This window comes from Carettochelys insculpta, chromosome 21 (genome assembly GCF_033958435.1).
Source record: "Carettochelys insculpta isolate YL-2023 chromosome 21, ASM3395843v1, whole genome shotgun sequence".
In the NCBI taxonomy this organism is placed as follows: Eukaryota; Metazoa; Chordata; order Testudines; family Carettochelyidae; genus Carettochelys; species Carettochelys insculpta.
The window spans coordinates 23967911-23992528 of NC_134157.1; the positions used below are offsets into that span (position 1 = coordinate 23967911).

At 43.3% G+C, this 24618-nt stretch overlaps 1 protein-coding gene across 1 annotated transcript in view; it reads right to left on the reverse strand.

Moving 5' to 3' along the window:
* Window positions 1–24618, reverse strand: part of MAPKAP1 (MAPK associated protein 1) — a 198206-nt gene that overhangs the window by 112561 nt on the left and 61027 nt on the right. The window contains exon 5 of the mRNA XM_075015555.1: window positions 1380–1552. Coding sequence (XP_074871656.1) covers window positions 1380–1552 — 173 coding nt within the window. The remainder of the gene's footprint in view (window positions 1–1379; window positions 1553–24618) is intronic.

Below are 24618 nucleotides of genomic sequence, written 5' to 3' on the forward strand. Positions count from 1 at the left end.
ATCTGTTATTCTACTTTTGTATCAAGGGTGGTTCTTCTATATTACATAATTATTTCATATCTTGTTATGCAGGAAATACTAGTATGTATTTTTCCAGACTTTACTGTGTCATTTTAAAATGACAGATGTCCATATTAAAAGGTATGAAGGACCTATTTTGCAGAACTTGTATGACCTACTACTAAAAACATTATCATTACAAAAAAAACTTTCTAAGACAGCACAAAAAAATAAAATAAAAAACTTTCTAAGACAGCACACAATCTATTTGTTATCCTCACAAATTTTGTAGCAGTTATAGTCCCTTAGAAGTGTTTCAAAAAGCAGATTCAAAAATTAGGTCAAACCAAAAAACAACCAATCCCATGAAACTCAATCTGTGAGATGATCCACCTCTCTGTACTATTCTCTGTACAATTAAGACATATAATAATCAGGGATCTGAAATAAGTGCCTCCAAATGTAAATATGAATAACCTCTCTCTCTCCACCCCCTAACCTACCATCTTGTCCCACCAAATGTGCTAAGATAGGAGGAAAGGCCAAAGAGTTCTCATCCTACAGCTGAACACACACACAGAGGACTCATGAAGACAAATCCATTATTCCTGAAAAATGGTAGCAAGGGCAAAGTGTCCAAGAAATATGCCAGGACCAAAGAACAGACTTGGGAGTTTAACTCATGCAACAAATAAAAAACATTTACTATAATCTGTTATTCTACTTTTGTATCAAGGGTGGTTCTTCTATATTACATAATTATTTCATATCTTGTTATGCAGGAAATACTAGTATGTATTTTTCCAGACTTTACTGTGTCATTTTAAAATGACAGATGTCCATATTAAAAGGTATGAAGGACCTATTTTGCAGAACTTGTATGACCTACTACTAAAAACATTATCATTACAAAAAAAACTTTCTAAGACAGCACAAAAAAATAAAATAAAAAACTTTCTAAGACAGCACACAATCTATTTGTTATCCTCACAAATTTTGTAGCAGTTATAGTCCCTTAGAAGTGTTTCAAAAAGCAGATTCAAAAATTAGGTCAAACCAAAAAACATATCAATGGCATTGACAGTAGGGTGATTAATTTTAATAGTTCAGAGAATGTTTGAAATTATCTTTCATTTACAAATCTCTGGATTCATATGTTTATCATTCTACAGTACCCAGCAGTTTAATTGAAACAGAAATAGATATAGATGTATGTGTCTCTCTTACAAGAAAATATTGATAATTGAGTAGGGGGCTCCTGTAAGACCTGTTTATAAAAGTATTGATACGGAAATCCATTTCATTATGCAAAAACATCTGTAGAAGAGAAAACGAGAGATCAAAGAGTAGTTAAAAAAAAAAAAAAAAAGGAACAGTACTTTAGTTTGGGTTCCCGTCCTTCACTCGTGTATTGCCAGCATATTAGTCCAATCAGATCATGCACCTTGGCATTTGCCATTGTCACAACTGTCATTGGTAGCAGTTTGTCTTGGCTTGTGGGCAGTGGGAGGTAGACATCAATTTTTTTGGTTGCAGTTGTACCAACATGACCCTGTTGAAAAAATATGTAATTAAAATATGTAAGTGACACAGTAAAACAGACAGAACAAAAGGTGGTGTATGTTAAATGCTTTCATATGAGAATTGGTTGAAACTATTTTAAAGAACATGATTATCAAAACACCTATATGACCAAAGTATGTTGCAGAAGAATTAGCACAACTTTTGTAAACAGAAATCACATCTTGCCAACTTATGAGAATTCTTTAAGATGACCAACAAAAACAAGTCTCTGGACAGAGGTGACTGAATAGATACAATGTGTTTGGACTTTCAGAAAGCCTTTGACAAGGTCCATCACCAAAGGCCCCCGAGATAAGTATGTAGTCATGGGATAAGAGGGAAGGTCTCTTTGGGGATTAGTACCTGGCTAAAACATAAGAAATGAAGGTTGGAATAAATGGTCAATTTTCACAGTGGAGAAAGGTAAAAACCGGCATCCTCCAAGGATCTGCCCTGAGACCAGTGGGTCAACATACTGATACATGCCCTGGAAAATGGGGTAAACAATAAGTTGGCAAAGGCTGCAGACAATACAGTTACAAAAGTTAGAGTTACAAAAGGCTGTCACAAAATGGGTGACTGGGTAACAAAATGGCAGATAAAATTTAGGGTTGATGAATGCAAAGTAATGCAAATTGGAAAACGTTTCCACTATACATACAAAAGGATGGGGGGTCTAAATTATCCCTAATGGAGAAGTAACTGCAGACAGTTTTCTGGAGACATCTGCTCAATGTGCAGTGACAGTCAAGAAAGCTAAGAGAATGTTAGGAACCATTAGAAAAAGAACACATAATAAAAACAAAGTCTCATAATCCCTCTCTTTAAATCCATAGTATGCCCATACCTTGAATATTGTGTGATGTTCTTGTCACCCAAGCTCAAAAAAGGGGAATTGGAATAACAAATGTGATTACAAGCTTGAAACACCTTCTATATGAGGTGAGATTAAAAAAGACTTAGATTTTCAAAGATGCTTAGCGATGACTAAGAGGGGATATGACAGAGGTTAAATAGGGAGAGAGTGAATAAGGAAGTGTTATTTACACCTTACTTGAGACAAGAACGAAGGTCACCCAATGAAAATAATAGGCAGCAGATTTAAAATATTTTATACTTCTTCACACAATGCACAGTGAAGCTCTAGCATGTGCTGCCATGGGACATCGCGAAATTCAAAAGCATCATTGGGTCAAAAAAGAACTACATAAGTTCATGGAGAATAGATCCATCAATGGCGATTAGACAAGCTGGCCGAGGATGCAAGCCCCATTCTTAAGGTGTCAAACATCTGTTGGCCAAAAGTTGCAACTGGAGGACATGGGCTGGATCACTTGATGACAGGGGCTAGATCACCTTGCTCTGCTCATTAGCTCTGACACTTCTGGTGCTGGCCATTGTCCGAAGACAGAAAGTTGGGCTAGATGAACCAATGGTCTGATCAAAGTATGGGTTATGATGTCTCTTATAGTAATTAAAACTAAAATGTACTACTGTACAGTCTATATGGAATTACTATGAACATTTAAATACTTCATTTCTTTTGCGCTGTTAAATGCATCAATACCCTTCTTTATATGAATGAATTGGGAAGATTAGTTTCACAAGGGCAGTGATCTCATGAGACTTCCTATGAAAAATGAATACCATTTATGGAAACATTCAACTTTTCTGCCAAAAGATCTTCCACAGACTTCAAGTATGAACCTCTGTTCCCAAAGCAAACTTCCCACACAATTTTCAGCCTTAGCATTACCCTTTGACTCTGAATTTCTACTTCCGCTCTCAGCTCCTACCCCCGTAAATTCACTTCGCCACTGCTTGTTGTAATACTATGCATGGCATTGCCTTATTTACCTCAACTGAACCGCAGGTGCCCAAACTCTGGCAGAAGCAGGTTATTGTTACCTGTTATCTCAAGGCTACAAAGAAGCCCCACGGTATCATTTGGCTCCTCAAACAATTACACCGGCTTCCAATCATTTAAATGTTCCACGGCCTCCACCCAGCTTGCCTCAGGGCTTGTCTTCACTACATGGTGGATCAATGCTGCAGTGTTTGGACCACCAATGGTTAATGTATTGTATCTGTTTAGATATGATAAATTGGCCTGAGTGCTCTCTTGGGAACTCTGTTATTCCATCAGGATGAAAAGAGTAGGCAGAGTCAATGGAAGAGCAACCCCTTCCAACCTCAGTGCATGAAGACATCATGGTAAGTATGCTGACTTCAGCTATGCTGAGGGGTCAGCAACCAAAAGAGCAAAAGCAGCCATTTTTTTTTTCCAAATTGGGTTAAAAAAAATCAATAATTTAAGAGCTGCAATGCGTGTAACCATGAGACAGTCCTTAATAAATAAGGGCAAACATATTTTTTATAATGCCTATTTTAGGAACTGTGCACACACAGATCCCACAATGCACTGCACATATTAAAGGGGGAGTTATCCAACATTTCAGGCTCACATACCATTTGCTGATGTTCATTCCTGGGCTTTTAGATGTTCATTGAAAATAAACAGGAGAGGTTTTTTATTTTGCAATTATTGCATCAGGAGCCACAAGGAAGTCCTTAAAGAGCCACACGTGGCTCTAGAGCCACAGGTTGCAGACCCCTGGCCATGCTATTCATGCAGCTGAAGTTGCACTTCTTAGGTTGGCCGGGGAAGTAGGGATGTCAGAGATTGCCTGTCTCAATTTTCTTCTTCCCTGCTAGCTTCTTCGACTGTTTGTGACCAGTCTTAGTAATCTCAGAAGGATGTCCAAGGTTCACCACTCTGGTGTACAAAAATTTAAAAGAGTCAACACATAAGGACCTCTCTCTCCCAGGTATGTAAAAAGAGGAAGGCAGTAGAGACTGGCTTCCACACTGAAACAAAAAGAATGAAGTGGAGTTGGGCATCTTGGCTAGGAGAAATCAGGCAGGCCATGCCAGCAGATTCTTATAGCACATAAATTAACTAGACATAATATTCATAAATCATATCGGTGCAAACATTTCAGAAATATTGCCCCTGAGCAAAAATATTGTAGAGTGGTAGCACACACTACAAGTTTTTCTAACCACAGGAAACTTATAGGATGACTGTAACTAAGCCAGATGGACAACATGATCACCTCTTCACTTCAGCAGGACACAGGACTGTAAAACAGACCTGGAGGTTAAGTGTTGGTTAAGAATAAAAGATAATGTCAAGGCAAGACCAAACTCAACATATAACTGAGCCCACTTTTAATGATTTAAAACTATTTGGAGAAAGCCAAGAAGGATTAACTGATACCATTGCATTTTATTGTGTTAAAAAATCTATTTGGCACCAAGGAGATTAAGACTTAATTTAAACATAAAGAATATAGCAATGAAGATCTATAAAGGTTGTGTTAGAAGAAAAATGTTTAATCTATAGCTGATACAACTATTTTTAAGATAATAATCTTTTAAGCAGTGAAAAGATTTCATATTTCCTACTGACAAATTAACTGACATGAGGATAATACCTTGCTTTATACCAAGAACAGAAACCAACGTTAGAATTAATCATTTGGAATTCTGGTTTTAAGTAATGGAATAGAAGAATTCAATACTGGACACCTATGCTGAGCCTATAAAATATAGTCTTGTTATAAAATCATGGAATGCTTCAATATAACTGTAGGTTATAGAAATATGAGAGTAACTTAAAAATAAAATAAGTATTTTTTACATTTATGGAAGAACAGTATGGAAGTATAATAAAAACTGCCAAAACACAACAAAGTTGAATAATTTAAGTTATAAGTACAGCTACCTCTTGCTGCCTTGTACTCAAGGTACAGAAGAAATTGGATGCACCTGTTTAAAAGAAACAACATGTCTACATTCAAAAGAGTTTAATAAAGTATGAACAAGGGCACAGGGGCCGCGTCTACACGTGCCGGCTTCTTCGAAGTAGCGGCGCCAACTTCGAAATAGCGCCCGTCACGGCTACACGTGTTGGGCGCTATTTCGAAGTTAACATCGACGTAAGGTGGCGAGACGTCGAAGTCGCTACCCCCATCAGGAGATGGGAATAGCGCCCTACTTCGACGTTGAACGTCGAAGTAGGGAACATGTAGTCGTTGCGCGTCCTGCCACATCGAAATAGCAGGGTCCGCCATGGCGGCCATCAGCTGAGGGGTTGAGAGACGCTCTGCCCAGCCCCTGAGCTCGATGGTCACCACGTGCAGTGGCCCCTTAAAGCTCCCCGCCCCCTGCCTTCCTGTGCAGGAAGCTGAGAGAGCGTGCAGGTGGCAGCCCAGCCACGCGGCCAGCCTGCACGTTCTTCTGCAGCCAGAAAAGCCCCCCAGCGCTGCGATGGCCTCCACCCAGACCCCTAAGCGCTCCCAGAGCACCCCCCCCGCAAGGGGAGCCAGGGCTTACAGGCTGGCAGCCAGGCTGGGAAGCGGCAGCGGGGCCCCTCCTGGATGGAGTCCGAGCTTTGGGACCTGCTGGGGCTCTGGAGTGAGGAGGAGGTGCTCCAGGTAGTGGGGAGCAAGAGGCGGAAGGCGGATGCGTTCACTCGGCTGGCTGAGGGCCTGGCTGCCCGGGGTCACCCTGTCCGCACTTTGGATCATGTACGCAGTAAAGCGAAGGAGCTGCGGCAGGGTTACACCCGGGCCCGGGATGCGGCTGGCCGATCTGGGGCCACCCCCGTCACTTGCCCCTTTTACAGGGAGCTCAGGGCCATCCTGGGCCCCCGGCACACCTCCTCCCCTCCGGCCACGCTTGATACCTCAGCCGATGAGCCCCAGCAGGCCCCGGAGTCTGAGTCAGCCCCGGAGACAAGCTCCACACCCCGGGGGCCCCCCAAGAAGCCCACCCCCGGGGCACTGGAGGAGGGGGAGTCCTCCTCCAGCAACGCCGGGCTCCGGATCCACATCCCGTCCCAGAGCTCCAGCAGGGCGTCAGCCCACCAGGTGTCCCCCACCGTGGGAGTGGACCATCAGGTATATACCCCCCCAGTGTACACCCCCGGGTTGAGGGGCGGGGGTAATAGATATGACCAGGGCCCTCCACATGCCCAGATGACCATGGCCCCAAGGACAGCAGTAGCATGTCCCTCAGAAGAGTGCATCAGCCCCTGCCCCCCAGTACGACAGTGCCACGCCCCATCCCCAGGGCTGGGGGGAGCGGAACCTCCAGGGTCCCCCGGGGGAAGGGGTGGGACACCCATCATCATCATCAGCAGCAGCATCTCCCGGGGACGGGGATGGGGAACCAGCAGCACAGGGGTGGGGGGACAAGGGCCACGGCTCGGGGCCCACACTAACGGCTGTCTCCACTCTTCTTCCCCCCCTCCTGTGTTCCGCAGCTGCACCATCGGAAGGACTGGAGCGCGCCGGCAAGGTGTCAGTGGTCCCGGACAGCCCACTGGGGCCATCACTCCAGGCCAGCCCCTCGGCGGAGGACTGACCAGCCACACGGCGGGGACGACAGTGGACCCAGCACCACCACCCGACGGTGACAGACCCCCAGCTGCTGGCCATCCATCGTCGGCAGCTGGAGGTCGCTGAGCAGCGGCTGCAGGTGGAGGAGTGGTGCCTCCAACTCCAGGAGCAGGCGCTGGCCTGGCACCAGGAGGCATGGGGGGCCTTTATGCGGACATTCGACCGCATTGCGGACTACCTGGCCGCCCATGCCACGCCGGCCGCCGCTGTGCCCGCCTTGCCTGCTCCACCCGCTGTGCCATCCACCATCGCACTGCCACCCGCCACCGAGGGCCCTTCTGCCGAGGGGGACCTGGGGCCAGCTGACACTCGCCAGCCTTATCTCCCGGTCCGCCCGGCCCCCAGCCAGGGCTGAGGACGAGGTGTGGGTCGCGGCCGCCCACCCCCAGCGCTGGACATTGGGGGGGTGGGGCCCAGGACGTGCCCCCCCTTCCCCTTTGTATATATCCCCTTCAGTTTAATGTTGTTTTGTAAATAGTTTCTATTAGACCCCTGTTATGCTGATCCCTGCCTCCCCATGTACATAGTTCTCCCCTTCTTTGTCTTCCCCTTTCATCTTATCTTATTTATAATACATATATATAATTTTGATTTTGAGTGTAAATAGTTAGTCATGATAATAATAATAAGAGTTCAACAGATATTTGATTTGACGAACAAATGTCTGCTTTTATTTACAAGAAAAGTGGGCGGGGGGTGTGCTCTTGGGTGCTCTATGGTGTGGGCGTAGGCGCAGGGAGTGTTGTGGAGGATGGGGGGGTGCAGTGGGGGGTCTGCCAGCCTTCATCCCGCAGCCTCGTCGAAATGGGCCTGCAGGGCCTCCTGGACCCGGGTCCCTTCGGGGTCCACCTGGCGACTGGGGGCAGCGGGTGGCTGCACATCGGCCCTGCCGGCCTCCACAGCCCAGCCCTGAAAGAAGGCCTCCCCCTTGCTCTCCACCAGGTTGTGGAGGGCGCTGCACGCACCCACAATCTGGGGGATGTTGGTGGGGCCCGCATCAAGGCGGGTGAGGAGACACCTCCAGCGCCCTTTGAGGTGGCCAAATGTGCATTCCACCACCTGGCGCGTGTGGTTCAGGCGCATGTTGAAGCGCTCCTGGCTGGCTGACAGGTGGCCCATGTACAGGTGCATGAGCCAGGGCCGGAGGGGGTATGCCGCATCTGCGATGATGCAGAGGGGCATGGTGGTGTCCCCCACAGGGATCTCCTGCTGGGGGATGTAGGTCCCCGCCTCCAGCCGGCGGCACAGGCCCAAGTTCCGGAATACCCGGGCGTAGTGGGTGCTGCCAGGCCAGCCCACACAAATGTTCAGGAAATGGCCCCGGCTGTCCACCAAGGCCTGGAGGACCACTGAGTGGTAGCCCTTCATGTTTAAGTAGCGTCCTCCACTGTGCTCTGGGGCACGGATGGGGATGTGGGTCCCATCCAGAGCCCCAAAGCAATTGGGGAAGCCCAGGGTGGCAAAGCCCGCGATGGCGGCAACAGGGTCCCCAAGCCTCACGAGCCTGTGGAGGAGCAGGGCATTGATGGAGCGGACGACCTGCACGCGAAGCACATGGGAGAGCACCAATGAGGGGTGTGCAGGGTGTGTGTGGCCCTCCCCTGCCAGGGCTCCCCTCCCTCTCCTCTTCTCTCCTCCCCTCCCCTCCCCTGCCAGGGCTGCCTCCCCCTCCCCCCGTGGGTCCTCTTACCTCCATGAGGACAGCCCCAACGGTGGCCTTGCCGACGCCAAACTGCTGGCCCATGGATCAGTAGGTGTCTGGAGTGGGCAGCTTCCAGACAGCGATGCCGACCCGCTTCTCGACACTGAGGGCACGCCGCATGGCGGTGTCCTGGTGCCTCAGTGCAGGGGTGAGCCACTGGCATAGCTCCAGAAATGTCTGCCGGCTCATCCAAAAGTTCTGGAGCCAGCGGTCGTCGTCCCACTCTCCGAGCACCAGCCGCTCCCACCAGTCGGTGCTGGTGGGGTAGCTCCACAGCCGGCGGCGTATGAGGCGCGGGGGGGGAGGGCGGGGTGGGGTGCTGCAGGGTTGGGAGGTTGCGTCCTCCTCCCCTGTGGGCAGCCCCTCCTCTGTGGCAAGGATGTGCTCAGCTGCCTCCTGCATGGCATCGAGCAGGGCGAGCACTGCTCCTGCAGGGGTGGCTGTGTGGACCTCTGGCTGCTGCTGCTGGGGGTCCATGATTGCGTCGCTCGAGGTGTGCGTGCCTATGGCTCTGCAGACCGCGTGCTGTGCAGGCTGCGTGTGTCTGGGAGGGGCCCTTTAAGGGAGCGGCTAGCTGTTGCCCCGGAAGCACTAGTCCGCCCTGTGATCCTGTCTGCAGCTGTTCCTGGCACCCTTATTTCGATGTGTGCTACTTTGGCGTGTAGACGTTCCCTCGCAGTGCCTACTTTGATGTGGTGCTGCCCAACGTCGACGTTGAACGTCAACGTTGCCAGCCCTGGAGAATGTGTACACGTTATTCAACAAAATAGACTATTTCGATGTAGTGTGCACGTGTAGACATAGCCAGGTTTGTCTGGATGAACTCTGACCCTCTGTTTGGAGCTCTGGAAAGGGCTGTCAAGTCACTGTGTGTATGAAATTTTTCGTTTGTGCTGACTTCACTAGTGTTTTTATGTAGCCTATTGTAAAACTAAGAAAACAGCTAAATGAAATGATGCGCCCCTAGAAGACTGCACACCCTCCAGGGTACATGTATCCCAATTGTGCAGTAATTGACACTCTCTGAAATGTGTCCCATTATGGGTGCTTCACTGCAGGTTTGCAAGTACTTTTGCATCGGGAGTCAGATCTTCAATAGCAGAGCCTGTTGGACTGTAATACACATCTTCCCTCCCACACCCTGTGTTTCTTCTCTGCTGGAGAGCCCCAAATTTACACTCTGAAACAAAGGGAAAGAGTGAGTAGTGGGTTTTGCTCACAACTAGAGAGGTGGATTATAGTGATAAAGGCTCAAGTGACCCAAGAAATAAAGCATGATTACCCATATTCAAAAAGGTAGCACCAAACATATTAATAGATTTTGCATAAAATCCAATGGAAAATCCGTTCAGGGCCCGGGGCCTTACTATTTGGAGTTTCCTTAAGAGCCTTCAATAAATCTGGTAGGCACAAAGGGGCTGTTAAATTAACATTTTCCTGATCTGTCACCTGTGGCATAGTTAATTTGTCAAAAAGTTCTTTTAGCTTTTCACTGGACACTACACATGCTGACAAATGAAGTCTGGAATAAAATTGACAAAATATCTCATTAATTTTCTAGGGATCACGCATTGTGGTTCCATTAAGCTTTTGCTGTAGAGATATTAGGTCTCACCGGCCCCTTAAGGAGGTGAGTCACTACCCCCGCTGTATTCAAACACATTTGTTTATTACATAAGAGCTATTCTTTAGTACCACTTTTTCCTAAGAGATATATATTGCTTTCAGCTACCCACAGTTTTTGTGCACTGAATCAGAGTTGGGCTCTTATAAGAATTTCAGTTTTAAATTTCTCCAAAAGGTTCATTGTGGACATGCTGACCACGATGGCTTATCAGAGGGTGTAGGGGGCTGTGGCAGAAGTGTAGGGTTGAAAGTCAGACACTCTGGGTTCTATTTCCTACCCTGCTAATGACTTGCTGTGGGATACTGAGCAAGTCACGTAGCATCCATGTCTCAGCTTCCCCATCTGAAAAACAGCATTAAATTATTTAACTCCGTTAACAATTTACAATAGTGGGAGTTCCTCCATGACTACACATACTGAAGCTTTCCTTCTCTGCTGCTATCTAGGAACTACACTCCCATACCGAGTGGTGCATTTCAGAACAGTGCAGCTTACTGAATTATTGAATTTTTTTCTTTGTTTTATATGATGTTTTTAATTAAGCAGGCCACTGGTTACTAATTTAGTTACCTTTGGGATTAAAAATTAAAGTGGCAGCTATTCAGTTTAGGAAAGCTGCTCCTACTTACACACAAGGAACTTCCACCTCAAAACAGTGATTTGGTATACAGAGCTGCTCTATAGAGCCCTGCGTGGATACAAAGTCTGTATCAGGGAGATGGCTATGGATATCCAAACTGACACCAACAGATGTGGATACCGCTGCATATAAAGCGGATATCCACAGATTTGCAGGGCTCAACTGCCCTGCTCATATGGATCCACATATTAAACACAGCCTAAAATTAATCCAACTGCACTATGGTAGGGGCCAAATAAGGACCATTTCCTCAGTGACCTGTGGATATACAGTAAGTGCATTCCACAATCAACTGGGTTTACTGTATGAGTGTAAACAGCATATTATTACATATACTGTATATGACTGCAACAGCTAAGTAGTGGAAACAGTTAAGGGCAGAACATGTTGAATTAGATCATTAATGTTACAAGCTTCAGTGTCTAGTTATACAACCTATGGGTACTACGATGATGATACCATCAAAGAAACAGTTTATTCAGAATAAATTCCAGCAGCCTCATTAAGATTTAAGAACCTCTACATTATTAAATCATTTATATAACATTTTTATAAAATATCAAAGATTTTCAAACCATAAAGAATTTTGTGTTATAGTCTTTATCAATTCTTACACTACAAAGAGCCATTTTAAGGTTTCGTATCAAAGTTTTAATGAAAGTCCACTAACTAATGTACACCTTTCTCCATCATCTGTAAGAGATGACATATCTCTTGAAACAGTGACAATACAGTGAAAAATACTTGCATAAGTTATATAGGAAACTTGATGTAATCTTGAGACTACCACAAAGACAGCTTAATCCTTAAAAAAACCCAACAAGTACTGGGCTAATAAAAAGCTGCAGAAATATAAAAAGAGAAAATATCATATGTTGCACCCTTCTCATTTTTGGGCTGTATTTTACTACACTGCATGGTGGAAAATTAAAATAGAGTTCATACACATTTCCTAGAGAAAAATATGATCATTTTTTAAAACAATAATAATTTACTACATTTTCCCCATGCAACTGAGTTCTGTGACTAAATATTATATCACTTTAACATTAGATGCTCTAATGATATAATGCACAGATTATACTGAACTATTATTTAGTGAGTCGTAAAAACCTCTTAAAATTAATCTTTCATGCACGTCCAGCTTACCCAAAGTTAGCACTTAATTAGATGGCCTTAGCACAAAATGAGCTTACTACTTTTTATGCTCAATCAGTATAAATTCAAATAATTGATTCACCACCTAGCAAACAAAGTAAAATATTAGACAAAATAGGAAAAACTACAGTTCTTTTACCAAATGCAAAATTTCTTCTGACTCAAACTGCATATGATAAATTTTTTTTTTTAGGTGACAGGATTATTTTAGATGGCATGATACATAATGCTTGTACCTCATATGTAACTCACTCCAATATACATTTATAACACACAGAAAAAGACTGAATAAATAACAGTCCAAGCAGAATTTAAGTGCTCCACCAACATATTTTTAAACATAAACAATAAGACCAAAAGATTAGCAGACGCAAGCTCAAATATTTTCATCAATAAAAATCTTATTGCTCTAAAAGCACAATCTTTTGTTGGTAGATGTGCGTGAAAGTTGCCATTTTCTACACTTTGGATTTCTGAAAAATAGAATGTTCTGATAATGCTTTTAAAGTCAAATTTTGCTTAATAAAAATAAAAGTTATGAACTAGATTAAAAATATAGAAGAAAATTTGTTAAAAATGAAAAACAGCTTTTCTTAGAGGAACGGTGTCAAAAATAAGGATATGAACCATTAACCCAATAAAATATTTAAATACTCAACTCTTTTTAGATGGTTTTCTATATACATCTGGCAGAACATATGACATGGAGTGTTCAAAATATAACTGGCACTTGGCTGAAATGGGAACTACAGTAGCCAACAAGGTAGGAACAAGGGCTTCTTCCTAAGTACATGAGCACTTCTAGGGGATACCAACACAAACTAGGAATACGAAATGTGGCTGGGACGTGAAGATTCTGAGGCAGTGAATAATTTGCCATATATTAAACCAAGGTCCAATACAGCATGCTGGTTAATGATTTGATTAGCCAGTTTTTATTTTGTTTACATATTATCTAAACAAGTGATAGGAAAATGTCTGCTCATTTTTAATAATTCAATTTTGCTCAAAATGTCTTTAGGTCCCAGTGTTCATATGAATACACAGAATGGCTACGTCTACACTAGCCCCAAACTTCGAAATGGCCATTCAAATGGCCATTTTGAAGTTTACTATAGAAGCGCTGAAATGCATATTCAGCACTTCATTAGCATGCGGGCGGCAGCGGCGCTTCGAAACTGACGCGCCTCACCACCGCGCAGCTCGTCCAGACGGGGCTCCTTTTCGAAAGGACCCCGCCTACTTTGAAGTCCCCTTATTCCCATCTGCTCATAGGAATAAGGGGACTGCAAAGTAGGCGGGGTCCTTTCGAAAAGGAGCCCTGTCTGGACAAGCCACGCTGCGGCGAGGCGCATCGATTTTGAAGCGCCGCAGCCGCCCGCATGCTAATGAAGTGCTGAATATGCATTTCAGCGCTTCATTAGTAAACTTCAAAATGGCCATTTCGAAGTTTGGGGCTAGTGTAGACACGGCCAATAACTGCACTTCCCTCCCAAGATCTTGTGTGCTGCATGTCACTGTACTGCACATGGAAACATGGAAATGGTACTTGTTTCGTCAGGTGGTTATGTCACTATAAACGTGGCTAGTTTATTAATGATAATGATGATGATTTTTCAGTCAACCACCTGAAATAGTTACAGTAGTTTTAACCAAGTTAACGATTGACTGGACCATGATCTGACAGTTCAAAGAACTGGATGCTAAAATGAACCTTTAAAAAGCGGCCCTCTCCCTGACAAACAGACCATCCTTTCTCTCACTGCAGTGTATATAGTGTATACATCAAGTCTGTAAAATTCCATTAACACTCTCTCATTTATCTCATTCACGCTGTCACTGATCATAAAGATTTAACCCAGGAATTTCCTGATACTCAAAGCATAACAAAGTATGAATACTTATACAGAAGGTAAATACATATTATTATTTTTATTCTACACTGTTGACTTCACTTTGCTTGTCTACCTTATACAACAGCGCACTGTTTTTCAATTAAAGGTCCAGATGTTTCAAAGACTCCAGTAGGCAATGACAGTTATAAGAAATGCTTTAACTGCATTGCAATGATCACTGTAACATCAGCTCCAGGCTACATTAACATTCTCATGTTTTATTCTAGCTTTCCTCCTAACGTACCAGTTAATTATACAATATCGAGCTTTAAAAACCTCCAGAGCTGGACAGTTTCCTATAAGCTTCTGCCTGAACAATTTTTCATATGGATTATCAGGGAAACAAAAGGTATGTTAAATGAATAATTATACAATCAAATATTGTGGGGAGGTATAGCTCAGTGGTTTGAGCACTGGCCTGACAAACCCAGGATTGTGATCTCAATCCTTGAAGGGGCCATTTAGGGATCTGGGGCAAATATATTTAAAAAAAAAAATCTGTCATGGATGGTGATAGGTCCTGCTGTGAATGCAGGGGATTGGGCTTGATGACCTCTGGAGGTACCTTCCAATTCTCTGAGATCAGTATATCTCCATATACATTTATTCCAAATTGCTCTCCCCTGCTTGTTATTCACTTCTCTAGTTTAATAAGCTCAGGTAAACTAAAATGCACATTATGATACTTTCCTATAATGGAGTCACAGTCCAATCATATTAAAGTATACTTACACAATTTTAAGTAAATAATTTATGGCAAATTGTAAAAAAACTGTTATAAGTAGGATTTCTTGTTATAGTTCTATCAAATCTCTTTGGAAGAGGGAAAAACACACTGGAAGAAGGAAAACAGAACACAGTCCTCTGTTAGCAGGAAGTCTCATTTTCTTTAATATTAATAATAGCAGTCTTTAAGCAAGTCCAGTCCATCTTGTTTCCTGCCATCCCCAAATGGTATTTCACCAGGAGTGAAATACACCTGCTTGCAGGACACTGGCCCAAGCCCTATGTACCTCTGAAGTCACCTTGTGCAGGTTTTCCTCAAAGGGCTTAATTTCACTTTATTTGAGATGGTATAGAACTACCCAGGAAAATTATGGCCTAATCTGTCAGTTATGACAGTGCAGCTGGATAAAACAAAGCATATTCCGAGTTATCAAAATGTGACTGCTATAGGCACAACACAAACATATTAGATAAATGTTTCTAATCTCCCTGTTTACATACACCAGGAAAGTAATGGGGTACTTTAGGAGAATTATTTACATATTCTTTAGCAATACACATTGGCTGTGGCAACACTACCCCTCCCTTTTGGAAGGGGCATATTACTGACGGAGTTCAGAAGACGCTAATGAGGTGCTGACATGAATATGCAGAACCTCATTAGCATAATGGCAGTTGTGTGCAATTCAAAAGTGCCGCTTTTGGAACGCACACCACCCATGTAGCCAGGGATTTTTGAAAGGACCCCCTGACTTCAAAAGCACCTTCTTCATATTTGGTTTTAGCAAGAAGTGGCTTTCGAAGTCAGGGGGTCTGTTTGAAAGGCCCCTGGCTACACAGGCAGCGTACGTTCCAAAAGCGGCACTTTAAAATTGTGGGTGGCTGCCATTATGCTAATGAGGCACTGCATCTCCATGTCAGCACCTCATTAGCATCTTCTGAATTCCCTCATTACATGCCCCTTTCAAAAGGGAGGGTAGTGTGGCCACAGCCATTATGATTTAATATTCAGAGACCCAGTTAGTCTTAGCAATAACAAAGGGCAACAAAAACTTAGAAATATGATATATTTTAAATGAACAAATCTTTTGCTTTTCAAAAGATAAATGCTCTTACAAATATTCAATCCTTTATCAGGTCTGAGATTCTAATCCGAGGCTACTGTTGCATACAGCAGACAGCTTAAGTTCCTTGAGGACATTAGCCAACCTTAGGTGGAACATTTTAAATACATCACCATGTCACTTTTTAATGTGCCACAATCTATTAACCACATGGCAAACTAACAGGGATTTTTAAAATATAGATTTTATAGCTTTGTGTTGGTGATTAATTAAATAAATAGCCAGTGTTTCACAAATCATTCCTCTAATTAGTCTAAACCAGACACTTTGCATTCACTGACATTCTTGCCATCTGAAGTGCACAGAAGGGCAAGAGCATTACAACGACGAATCTGTACGCTTCTGAGCGCATTGTCACCGTGTAGCCCCGGCTGGCATTGTATCACTCAGGCTTGAGGCAGAGGTACAATCTTCACAGGTGCGGCAGTCAGCTGGAGGTTGACTCCAGCTGCTTGGAAAAGATGTTCTGTTTAATTATTTTCCCTCGCCCTGAAGTAAACAATGAGGATAACAAAGAAAAGCAAGCTGGCTCTTAAAGGTAACCTAGACGAGAAAAGACATGTCTCAGACAATGGACAAACCGTTACGATCTAAGTGCTAAAAAGGAGCAGTGTTGACTTTATTGTGTTTTTCCTTTGATAATGCCCCAGTGGTTTAGGTAACAAAATACTTAGATGTGGTTCCTTTTTAGGAAACCATTAAAGACTTATTAAAAAGGGTTAACAGCTTGATTGGGGGGGGGGGGGCGTTAGTTATTCCTGAAAAGGAGGAAAAATGCATCATCTGTAACACCTGCCTGAAATCTCATCATTTTTACAGTGCATACCTAGAAGATCATTTCCCCCCAGAGCTCAATTTAAACTTTTAATGATTAATCATTTTAAGTTTTAAAACAGGTTTTTTTCCCCTCTAAGTTAAGTGGAAGCACCAGCCTAGGTAGGTTTTCATACGGAAATAATGTTCTGAGGCGCTTAGTGACATTATCACAGCAGGATACTTTTAAATCTTTAGGCAAAAAGGCATCAGAGGAGGCATTTAAGATACTGAACATGGGATGCTTACCAGACACAGGTCCTCATTTTCTGAGCTGCCTGTGGCATCAAGGACTCAGCTTGCAGTGAGCTGAAAGCTGGGTTGGTGGCCTGGTCCCTTCATCTAAGATTCTGAAGCTCATAGTAAGAGATTCACATTTTACTTAGACTGAAAGTAGGAGGGAAAGGAACAAGTCACACACAAGTTCTACCAAGACTGGGACAGTAACAGAGAGACAGCCATGTTAGTCTATGTACTATCAAAACAAAAAAGCAGTCCAGTAGCACTTTGAAGTCTAACAAAATAACAATCTTTAAAGTGCTACTGGACTGCTTTTTTGTTTTCAAGACTGGGACAGGCAGGCCAACTTGCTTCACCACACTGTTTGTAAAGTGGAGGAATTTATGCTGACCTCTTTAGAAGGCATGTGTTAGGAATAAAGGTGTTTGGCAAGATCTACACCACACTAGGAAGCTGACCACCATGTTACTTTAATATATGCTTACTAGAAGATTTAGCTGCTGTTGCTCAGGTCCTTAATTTTTGGTTTTTGAAAAATAAGATGATGATGCACATTCTTCATTTAAACCATTACTCTGAGATGGGGCTAGGGATGAGGGGTTTAGTATGCAGGCTGCCCTGGGAAGAGAGGACTACCCCAGCAGCTTGGGGCCAGGTGAGAAGCATCTCTTCAGGGCTCCTGGAACATCCACGAATGTCCCCCTACAAACTGGAGGTAGCAGGGGAGTGGAAGGGGAGCTGCAGGATCCTCCCGCTCTCCCTAAAGGACACCAGAGGGTGGGAGGCTTGGGGCTGGGGCAGTCCCGTATGGGGGTGGGGTCAGACACGCCTCCAGCCAGCCCCTTTCACCTGCCTGGTGATTCAGTTAATGAGTTGAACTGATTATTTCTGGTAACCATGACCTTCAAGATTTTAGAACTAATAGATGCCAACCACTCACTTTTATTCGTAGCTTTTATTCACAGATTGCAAGAGAAAAACAAGCTTCCTGCTCTTTCAGCTCCCAGATGGTTTCACATTGGGTGCACTAACCATGGCATGGAATTAGTTACACAATCTGAAATGAAGAAAATACTCTGTATGCACCTGAAAAGAAGCTACTGCTGTGAAAGGCTGGCTTAGCACTTCAGCAAACTCTGTCTTCTTAGCCATTGATTTCCCAGCAATTCCAGTAGCTTGATTTTCTTTAAAACGTGGAATCAAACCTTATTTAGTATTGAACACCAAAGTACCCTGTTTGGCAATATAATACTGTTTTCAGATCAACAAAATGGTAATTAACTGAGGGCATCATAGCACACAAAATAAAGGATAAGAAAATCTGCAACACAAAATTTGGTTCTACATTTTTCCAGGAATTCCACAACATTCCTTGAATCCACAACAGATTTTACTCAAGGGTTTATCATTCCCATGAAATCTGACTCCTCAGTTACAATATACTACAGCAGCCTAACCAAGTCCCGTTAGCTGATTCTACTCAGCCCTGCCATAATAGCTTGAATCATATTGAAATACAAGATGGGAGTTCTCTCAGTCTACTATTGGGGGGCATATATGCTTTCATTAACTGTCATGGGTGGGGAGCCTCACACTGTGTTCACCAGAGAGAAAGCGTGACAGATTACTGTGACTGTTTTACTACTTTATTTCAAACATTTAGGGAAAACAATACTACTACAAACAAAAAACATGTATTTACTGCCTAATTTTTATGATTACATTTTACACAGCCTGACAGACACCACCGCAACACTGTTGTTCAGATGGAACAAAAGTGAGGTCTTGACTATGTTTGGCTGTTAAAATTCTCAAGGCATTTTTTAGAAGAGCAACATGTTAATCCCTGTATCTTGGCTAAAATCTTTCCCTGACAAGTACCTTCTAATGCCATACATTTCCTCTACACTTTCAAAGTCTTCACATCCTAATCTAATTGTTGTTTACTATTTTGCCTCAAAGAGGTGACTGCATTTCAGTGGAATAGTGGTACCTGTATAAAGTTTGTGAAGTGATTTGGGATGAGACATGATGATGTACATCTATTGCTGAGCTAAAGGGCGGGCTGGATTTTTGGGGTCTGACAGTAAAATCACGTCAAGTTGAAAGCTATTCTGACTAATTTATTAAAAGAAAGCTATCATGCCTGTAACAGCAACCTTATTTCAGAATTGCAGCTTGATGCACTTTAGAGAAAGTCTGGGACTGGAAGTACTAAGGTCTGCTTACTCTTATTTGCCTTCCCTTCAGCCCAACTAAGTGCTGGCATACTATTAGTATTGTTCATCCATCATAACTTGTAAGCATAAATGTTCTCTCTCAAAAACAGCAACTGAGCTTCTTGTCACCAGCTGCCATGTACCTTGTGAGTGTGTTGTAACAGTAGCCTAATTGGTAAACCCAGAGGGCATTCTGTGTCAAAAAAACCTGAAAATTTTGCACAAAATATAATTCCACAAGTTTTGTCAACAAATAAATGCTTCGGCTCTATCACAGCAGTGGGACCACAGGCTCCATGGCCTGTGAGAGATCACCCCGAACCTGCAGAACCCCTCACTAGGCAGGATGCAAGTGTGAATGGGGCTCAGTGTATATAGATCCAGGAGTCGGCTAGAGAGTTCTGTGAGGGACAGGCAGCTCAATGTGGGGTCCTGGGTGCACACAGGCCTGTAGCAACTGTGGAGATGGTTCCAGGTGGAGCTGGTTGGAGCTCAGCAGAGAAGTCTGGGTGCTGGGGGAATGGCATTACAGTGCAGCTAGCAGAGGGTCAGTGGTGTGGGGGATCTGCTTGTAGGGGCTCAAGGTAGTGCTAGGGGATGGGGCTCATCAGGGTGAGGGCTTGAGCACAGGAAACTTAGTGAGGGTGTTCTGGATGTAGGGATGGGGGTACAGAATCACAGAATACTAGAAGTGGAAGGGACCTCAACAGGTCATCAAGTCCAGTCCTCTGAGCTCATGGCAGGGCTAAGCACTGTCTGTATCATTCCTGGTAGATATTTATCCAAACTGGTTTTAAGTATCTCCGATGATGGAGACTCTACAACCACCCAAGGCAATTTATTCCAGTGATTAATCACACTGACAGGAATTTTTTCCTAATGTCCAGTCTAAATCTTCCTTGTTGCAATTTAAGCTCATTGCTTCCTGTCCTATTATCAGAGGCTAAAGGCAGGGGTCTGCTACCAAAATAGTGAGAAGAGCCATTTTTTCAAATTTGCTTACCAAATCAATACTTTAAGAGCTGCAATGTACATGAATATGAGATGGTCCTTAATAAATAACGTCAAACCGTACTTTTTGTAACCCCTAGCTGGAGGGAGCTCAATGCAGCTTGTCAGGGCGCTGCCCCCCTGCCCCCATCCACCAAAGCAGCTGGTCCAGCCATGAGCAGCTCTGGTCTTGGGGCACTCTATGAGTTGTGTGATGCCCGCAAGGGAGACAACACCTGGCTGTTCACTGAACTGAGCTGGGGGAGAGTGTGGGGCTGCTCCTTTGTGCTCTGAGACTTTGCACTGAGCCGCCACATGGCTCCCTCCTCTGCCGTACCCCTCTCAATGCTTTGCATGAGTCCCCCTGCATCCCAACCTCCACAAGGGGCAACCACATGCAGCGCAGGGCACCCCATTACTGGAACAGTTCCCCCATGCCTGAGAGGGATGGAGCGCAGCAGCCCTGGTACTTGGCGTATGAAATGGAGAGCACCGGGCACCTCCACCAGCAGTCACACAAAGTCGAGCTGGCACTGTGCCTGCCTCCTGGTGCTGTAGAAGGGCCCCCCTGCGTCCTGGGCTGCTGGACAAGGAACAGCCTAGCTGATGCCGCTGACTACCCTGCAGTTCCCTCTCCTGCCTCAGCTGAAACAATAAAACTAAATTTAGTTGGTTTAATGGCCAGCACGGTGGCAGTAGGGATCCACTGTTAAACCATTAGTTCTATTGTTTCAGTAGTGGCAGGGTGGGAAGGTGCAGGAGTCAGCAGGAGCAGCAGCATCCAGAGCTGCAAATGACTCCTTAAAGAGCTGCAGGTTGCTGAAACCTGGGCTAGGGAGAATAATTTTTCTTTCTCCTCCTTGTAACTCCCTTTTAGGTACTTGAAAGCTGTTATATCCACTCTCAGCCTTCTCATTTTCAGACGAAACAAACTCATTTCTTTTAATCTTCTCCCACAGGTCACATTTCCTAGACATTTAATCATTTTAGTTACTCTTCTCTGGACCCTTTCTAATTTCTCCACGTCTTTCTTAAAAGGTAGTGTCCAGAACCTGACACAGTGAGAGTTTGTGTTTCAATGTTAGTGCTAAGTGCTCTTCAACAAAAAAAGATTCCACTCAGATTTAAGCCAGTGCTTATACTAACAGGGGTTGAAAGGTGTTAGATAGTTAAACTCATGATAGCTACTGGCTGATAAAACTGCCCGCAAAATTTAATAGTTTTGTCTAAACTATAGTATATTGTATGTTTTCTCTTTCTAAAAAAGTCTGCACTCCTGTATTTCCCAGAGACAACTACTTTCCAGTTACAGCAAAGGTACCACACTAAACCCAAACATGTTGACTTAATCAAGTAAACGGGTATCTCCACAGAGGATTAAGACACACATTTCATATAAACATTTTTTTAGGAAAGCAAAAGAACAGGGCTAACAAGAGAAATACAGATGAACAATATAGTTTTTCTTCTGTTTCAGGCAGGCAAATGAACACGTACTGTGTGCAATGGAAAGCACCAAAATACACTTTTAATAGAGCAAATTCTATAACTAGGACAGCAAAGCTGAGGGGACACCAAGTCATCCTTAAATTAAAAGGAATATGTAGCTCACTGATGGTCTTTGAACAAGTATTACATTTATCCTACACCAAATTATGTTATTTTTGAAAGAGGAATATTGTAAATTATACATATATTTAACTTTAGCATAGTTAATTTTGAACATCGTTATAGTAGTTAGGTGGAACGTATTCTTTTCTTTCAAGTGGATGATGGAAGCCTGAACTAAAATGTCTAAGATCTGTTTGAAAACAGCTTAGTTAAAGGCCTGGAAAACATCAGTTATGGAAACAAGAACACACTTTCTACTGCAAGTACAATTAAGCAGCATAAAGTTCTTTACTGGATGGTTTTTAGGTATTAGCATGATCCTATGAATAGGTCCCAAGATCTCAATCGTTACTGCCCAGTAATCCTGATGTAGATCTACACAGCAAAGTTATTTGGAAAAACAGTCTACACAAGGCAATTAATATTTCAAAAAAATTTAGGAAGAGTGGTTGGCTTATTTCAAAATAAATAATTCATTCTATGAGGAATAGTGCCTATTTTGAAATAGCTCTTTCAAAATAGGTGCTGTTAAGACATGGATCAGAGCCTATTTAAAAATAAGCCAAGATGTGCCAATAGCTCTATTTCAAAACAGGCTCTACGTGTGCAGACATTGTATTTAAATAGCTAAGTACTATTCTGAAATGCATTTTTGTGACTAGCTGTTACAGTAAACCCCCAATATGTGCAATTTCAACTTGCACTTAACTTGCGTTAACATGAGTTAAGCGCAAGCTGAAATTCCCTCCCCAGCTCAAGCCCCGGGCTCCCCCAGCTGGGGGAAGCCAGGCAGAAATTGCTCTGCTGCGGCTGTCTCCCAGCCCGGCTCCCCCATTTGGGGGAAGCCAGGTGGATGGAAAGCCATGCCACTGTGGCTTCTCGCTGGCTTCCCCCACATGGGAGAGCCATGCTGCCTGCCCACCTGGCTTCCCTCAGCTGGGGGAAGCTGGGAGAAGCCACACTTGGCTTCCAAAGTGACGGGGAGATGGGAATCAGGCGGCAACCTCGCTCATGGCTCCCCTGGGCTTTTGGGAGCCGGGAAACTGACCAGTGCACTAGCGCTGGTGAGTTTTGTAGCTCCTGCCAGCAGGGGTGAGCCAGGAGACAGACTGCCACCTGGTTCCCAGCTCCCTGCCACTCTGGGAGCGAGAAAATTGACCAGCGCTGGTGCACTGGTCAGTTTCCCAGCTCCCTCCCCACCAAACTGCATGAAATTTGAGTTATGAAAGGGTGCGCAGGAGTGCAACCCTCGCATAACTCGGGGGTCTACTGTATTTCAAAATAAGAGCGTTTGGAATAGCTCTTCTGGAATAGCATACCTCAAAATAAGGCTGCTGTGTAGATATGCCCCCAGTTTGAAAACTTAAATTTCAAGCTGAAAGGTCCAAATAAACATGTGGCCTAAAATGTTTCTCACCATAAACTAACAAACAAGATTGATTAAATTTTCCTGTAATACACGTGGAAATAAAACCTTCAATCCTGTTGCAAAAAAGGGGTATATTAATACTTTGGCTAATAAAACAAATTTGTGAGGATGTTACCTTGTGATCATTTTTGTCATCTGGAACAAAATTTACAGTTAAATGAAAGAGAATTACATTAGACACAAGATAAAAATCAAACAGAATAAAATGTGATATGACTCTACCAAGAAATCAGACTGCCTTATAAAATTTATTTTAAATTTTTTATTTTAATTAAACTAGTTATAATTAAATGACCATTGCTTGGAAATATTTTTTAATGTTGTCAGATTCTTCCTCAAACTGCACAATCATTAAAATTATTTCCTCCTACTCATTATAATTGGCCTTTTTTCCCTTTCTGCTCAACAGCTTTGATGAGGTTTCATACTAAGAAGCGCAGGCTTTGCATGTTTTGAAAGAAATGAGTGTTTTTCTGAAATGTCCTGAAATCCTCTAGTTATTTATAGGGTTAGTTTCAAAGCATTTAATGAGCTCCTGCCTGCTATTCATGAGAGTTTTGAAATAAAAAACAAAACAAAACATTATTTGAAATTCACCCTTTCAAGAAAAAAAGATTTTTATACCAACAAATGCCAATAACTTCAGAGTTAAGGTTGTTGAAGTACACTTCCTACCAACACAATCATTCAAAATCAATGGATAAGGAAACAATAATGTCCATCTAAAGATGAGCTCACATCTCAGCATCCAACAGCATGACATCTAAACACATCCACGTATGTCTCACCTCCATAGCAAAAAACCTTTTAGTTCCACCACACCAAGTAAGATTGATCAGAATGTTAATACAGACTGAATTAATGGTTTGATTTGTAGGAATTACATGCATTTTCTTCCAATGCAAAGAAACCCTGACATGATAACATGTTTGGATGGTGAATTTCCTCTTAAAAGGGAAAACTTTAGCAGTACTGGAATGGATCTTACATGGGTAGGAAGCCTACCTGGCCTGGATAACCATATTGAATCATACCTAAGGAAGGATGTCCAGATCACATGAGTTTTGAGGGGCAGGGCTCCCCAGTCACTACAAAAAGTATTATATGAGGACATGAAGAAGATAAGACAAGCAAGGCCAAGTATTGTAATGAGTTTTTAAATCTTTGAAGTGGAATCAATATTTACACTTTTGTTTACTACTTCCTTAGAATATTTGCACTAGAACATGAAGAAACAAGATCATTCCTGTGGTGAAATGGATTATTTTGAAGAGATTTAAATCTCTGTGAAAGGGTGAACATTCAGTGAAATCTCAAGGTATGGTATTATCTTCACTCATTCAGAATTATTTCTCAAAGCCACATCATCATAAACAACCAGGGGCTCAGAGCCCATTGGTGTCTGATGCTTTCATC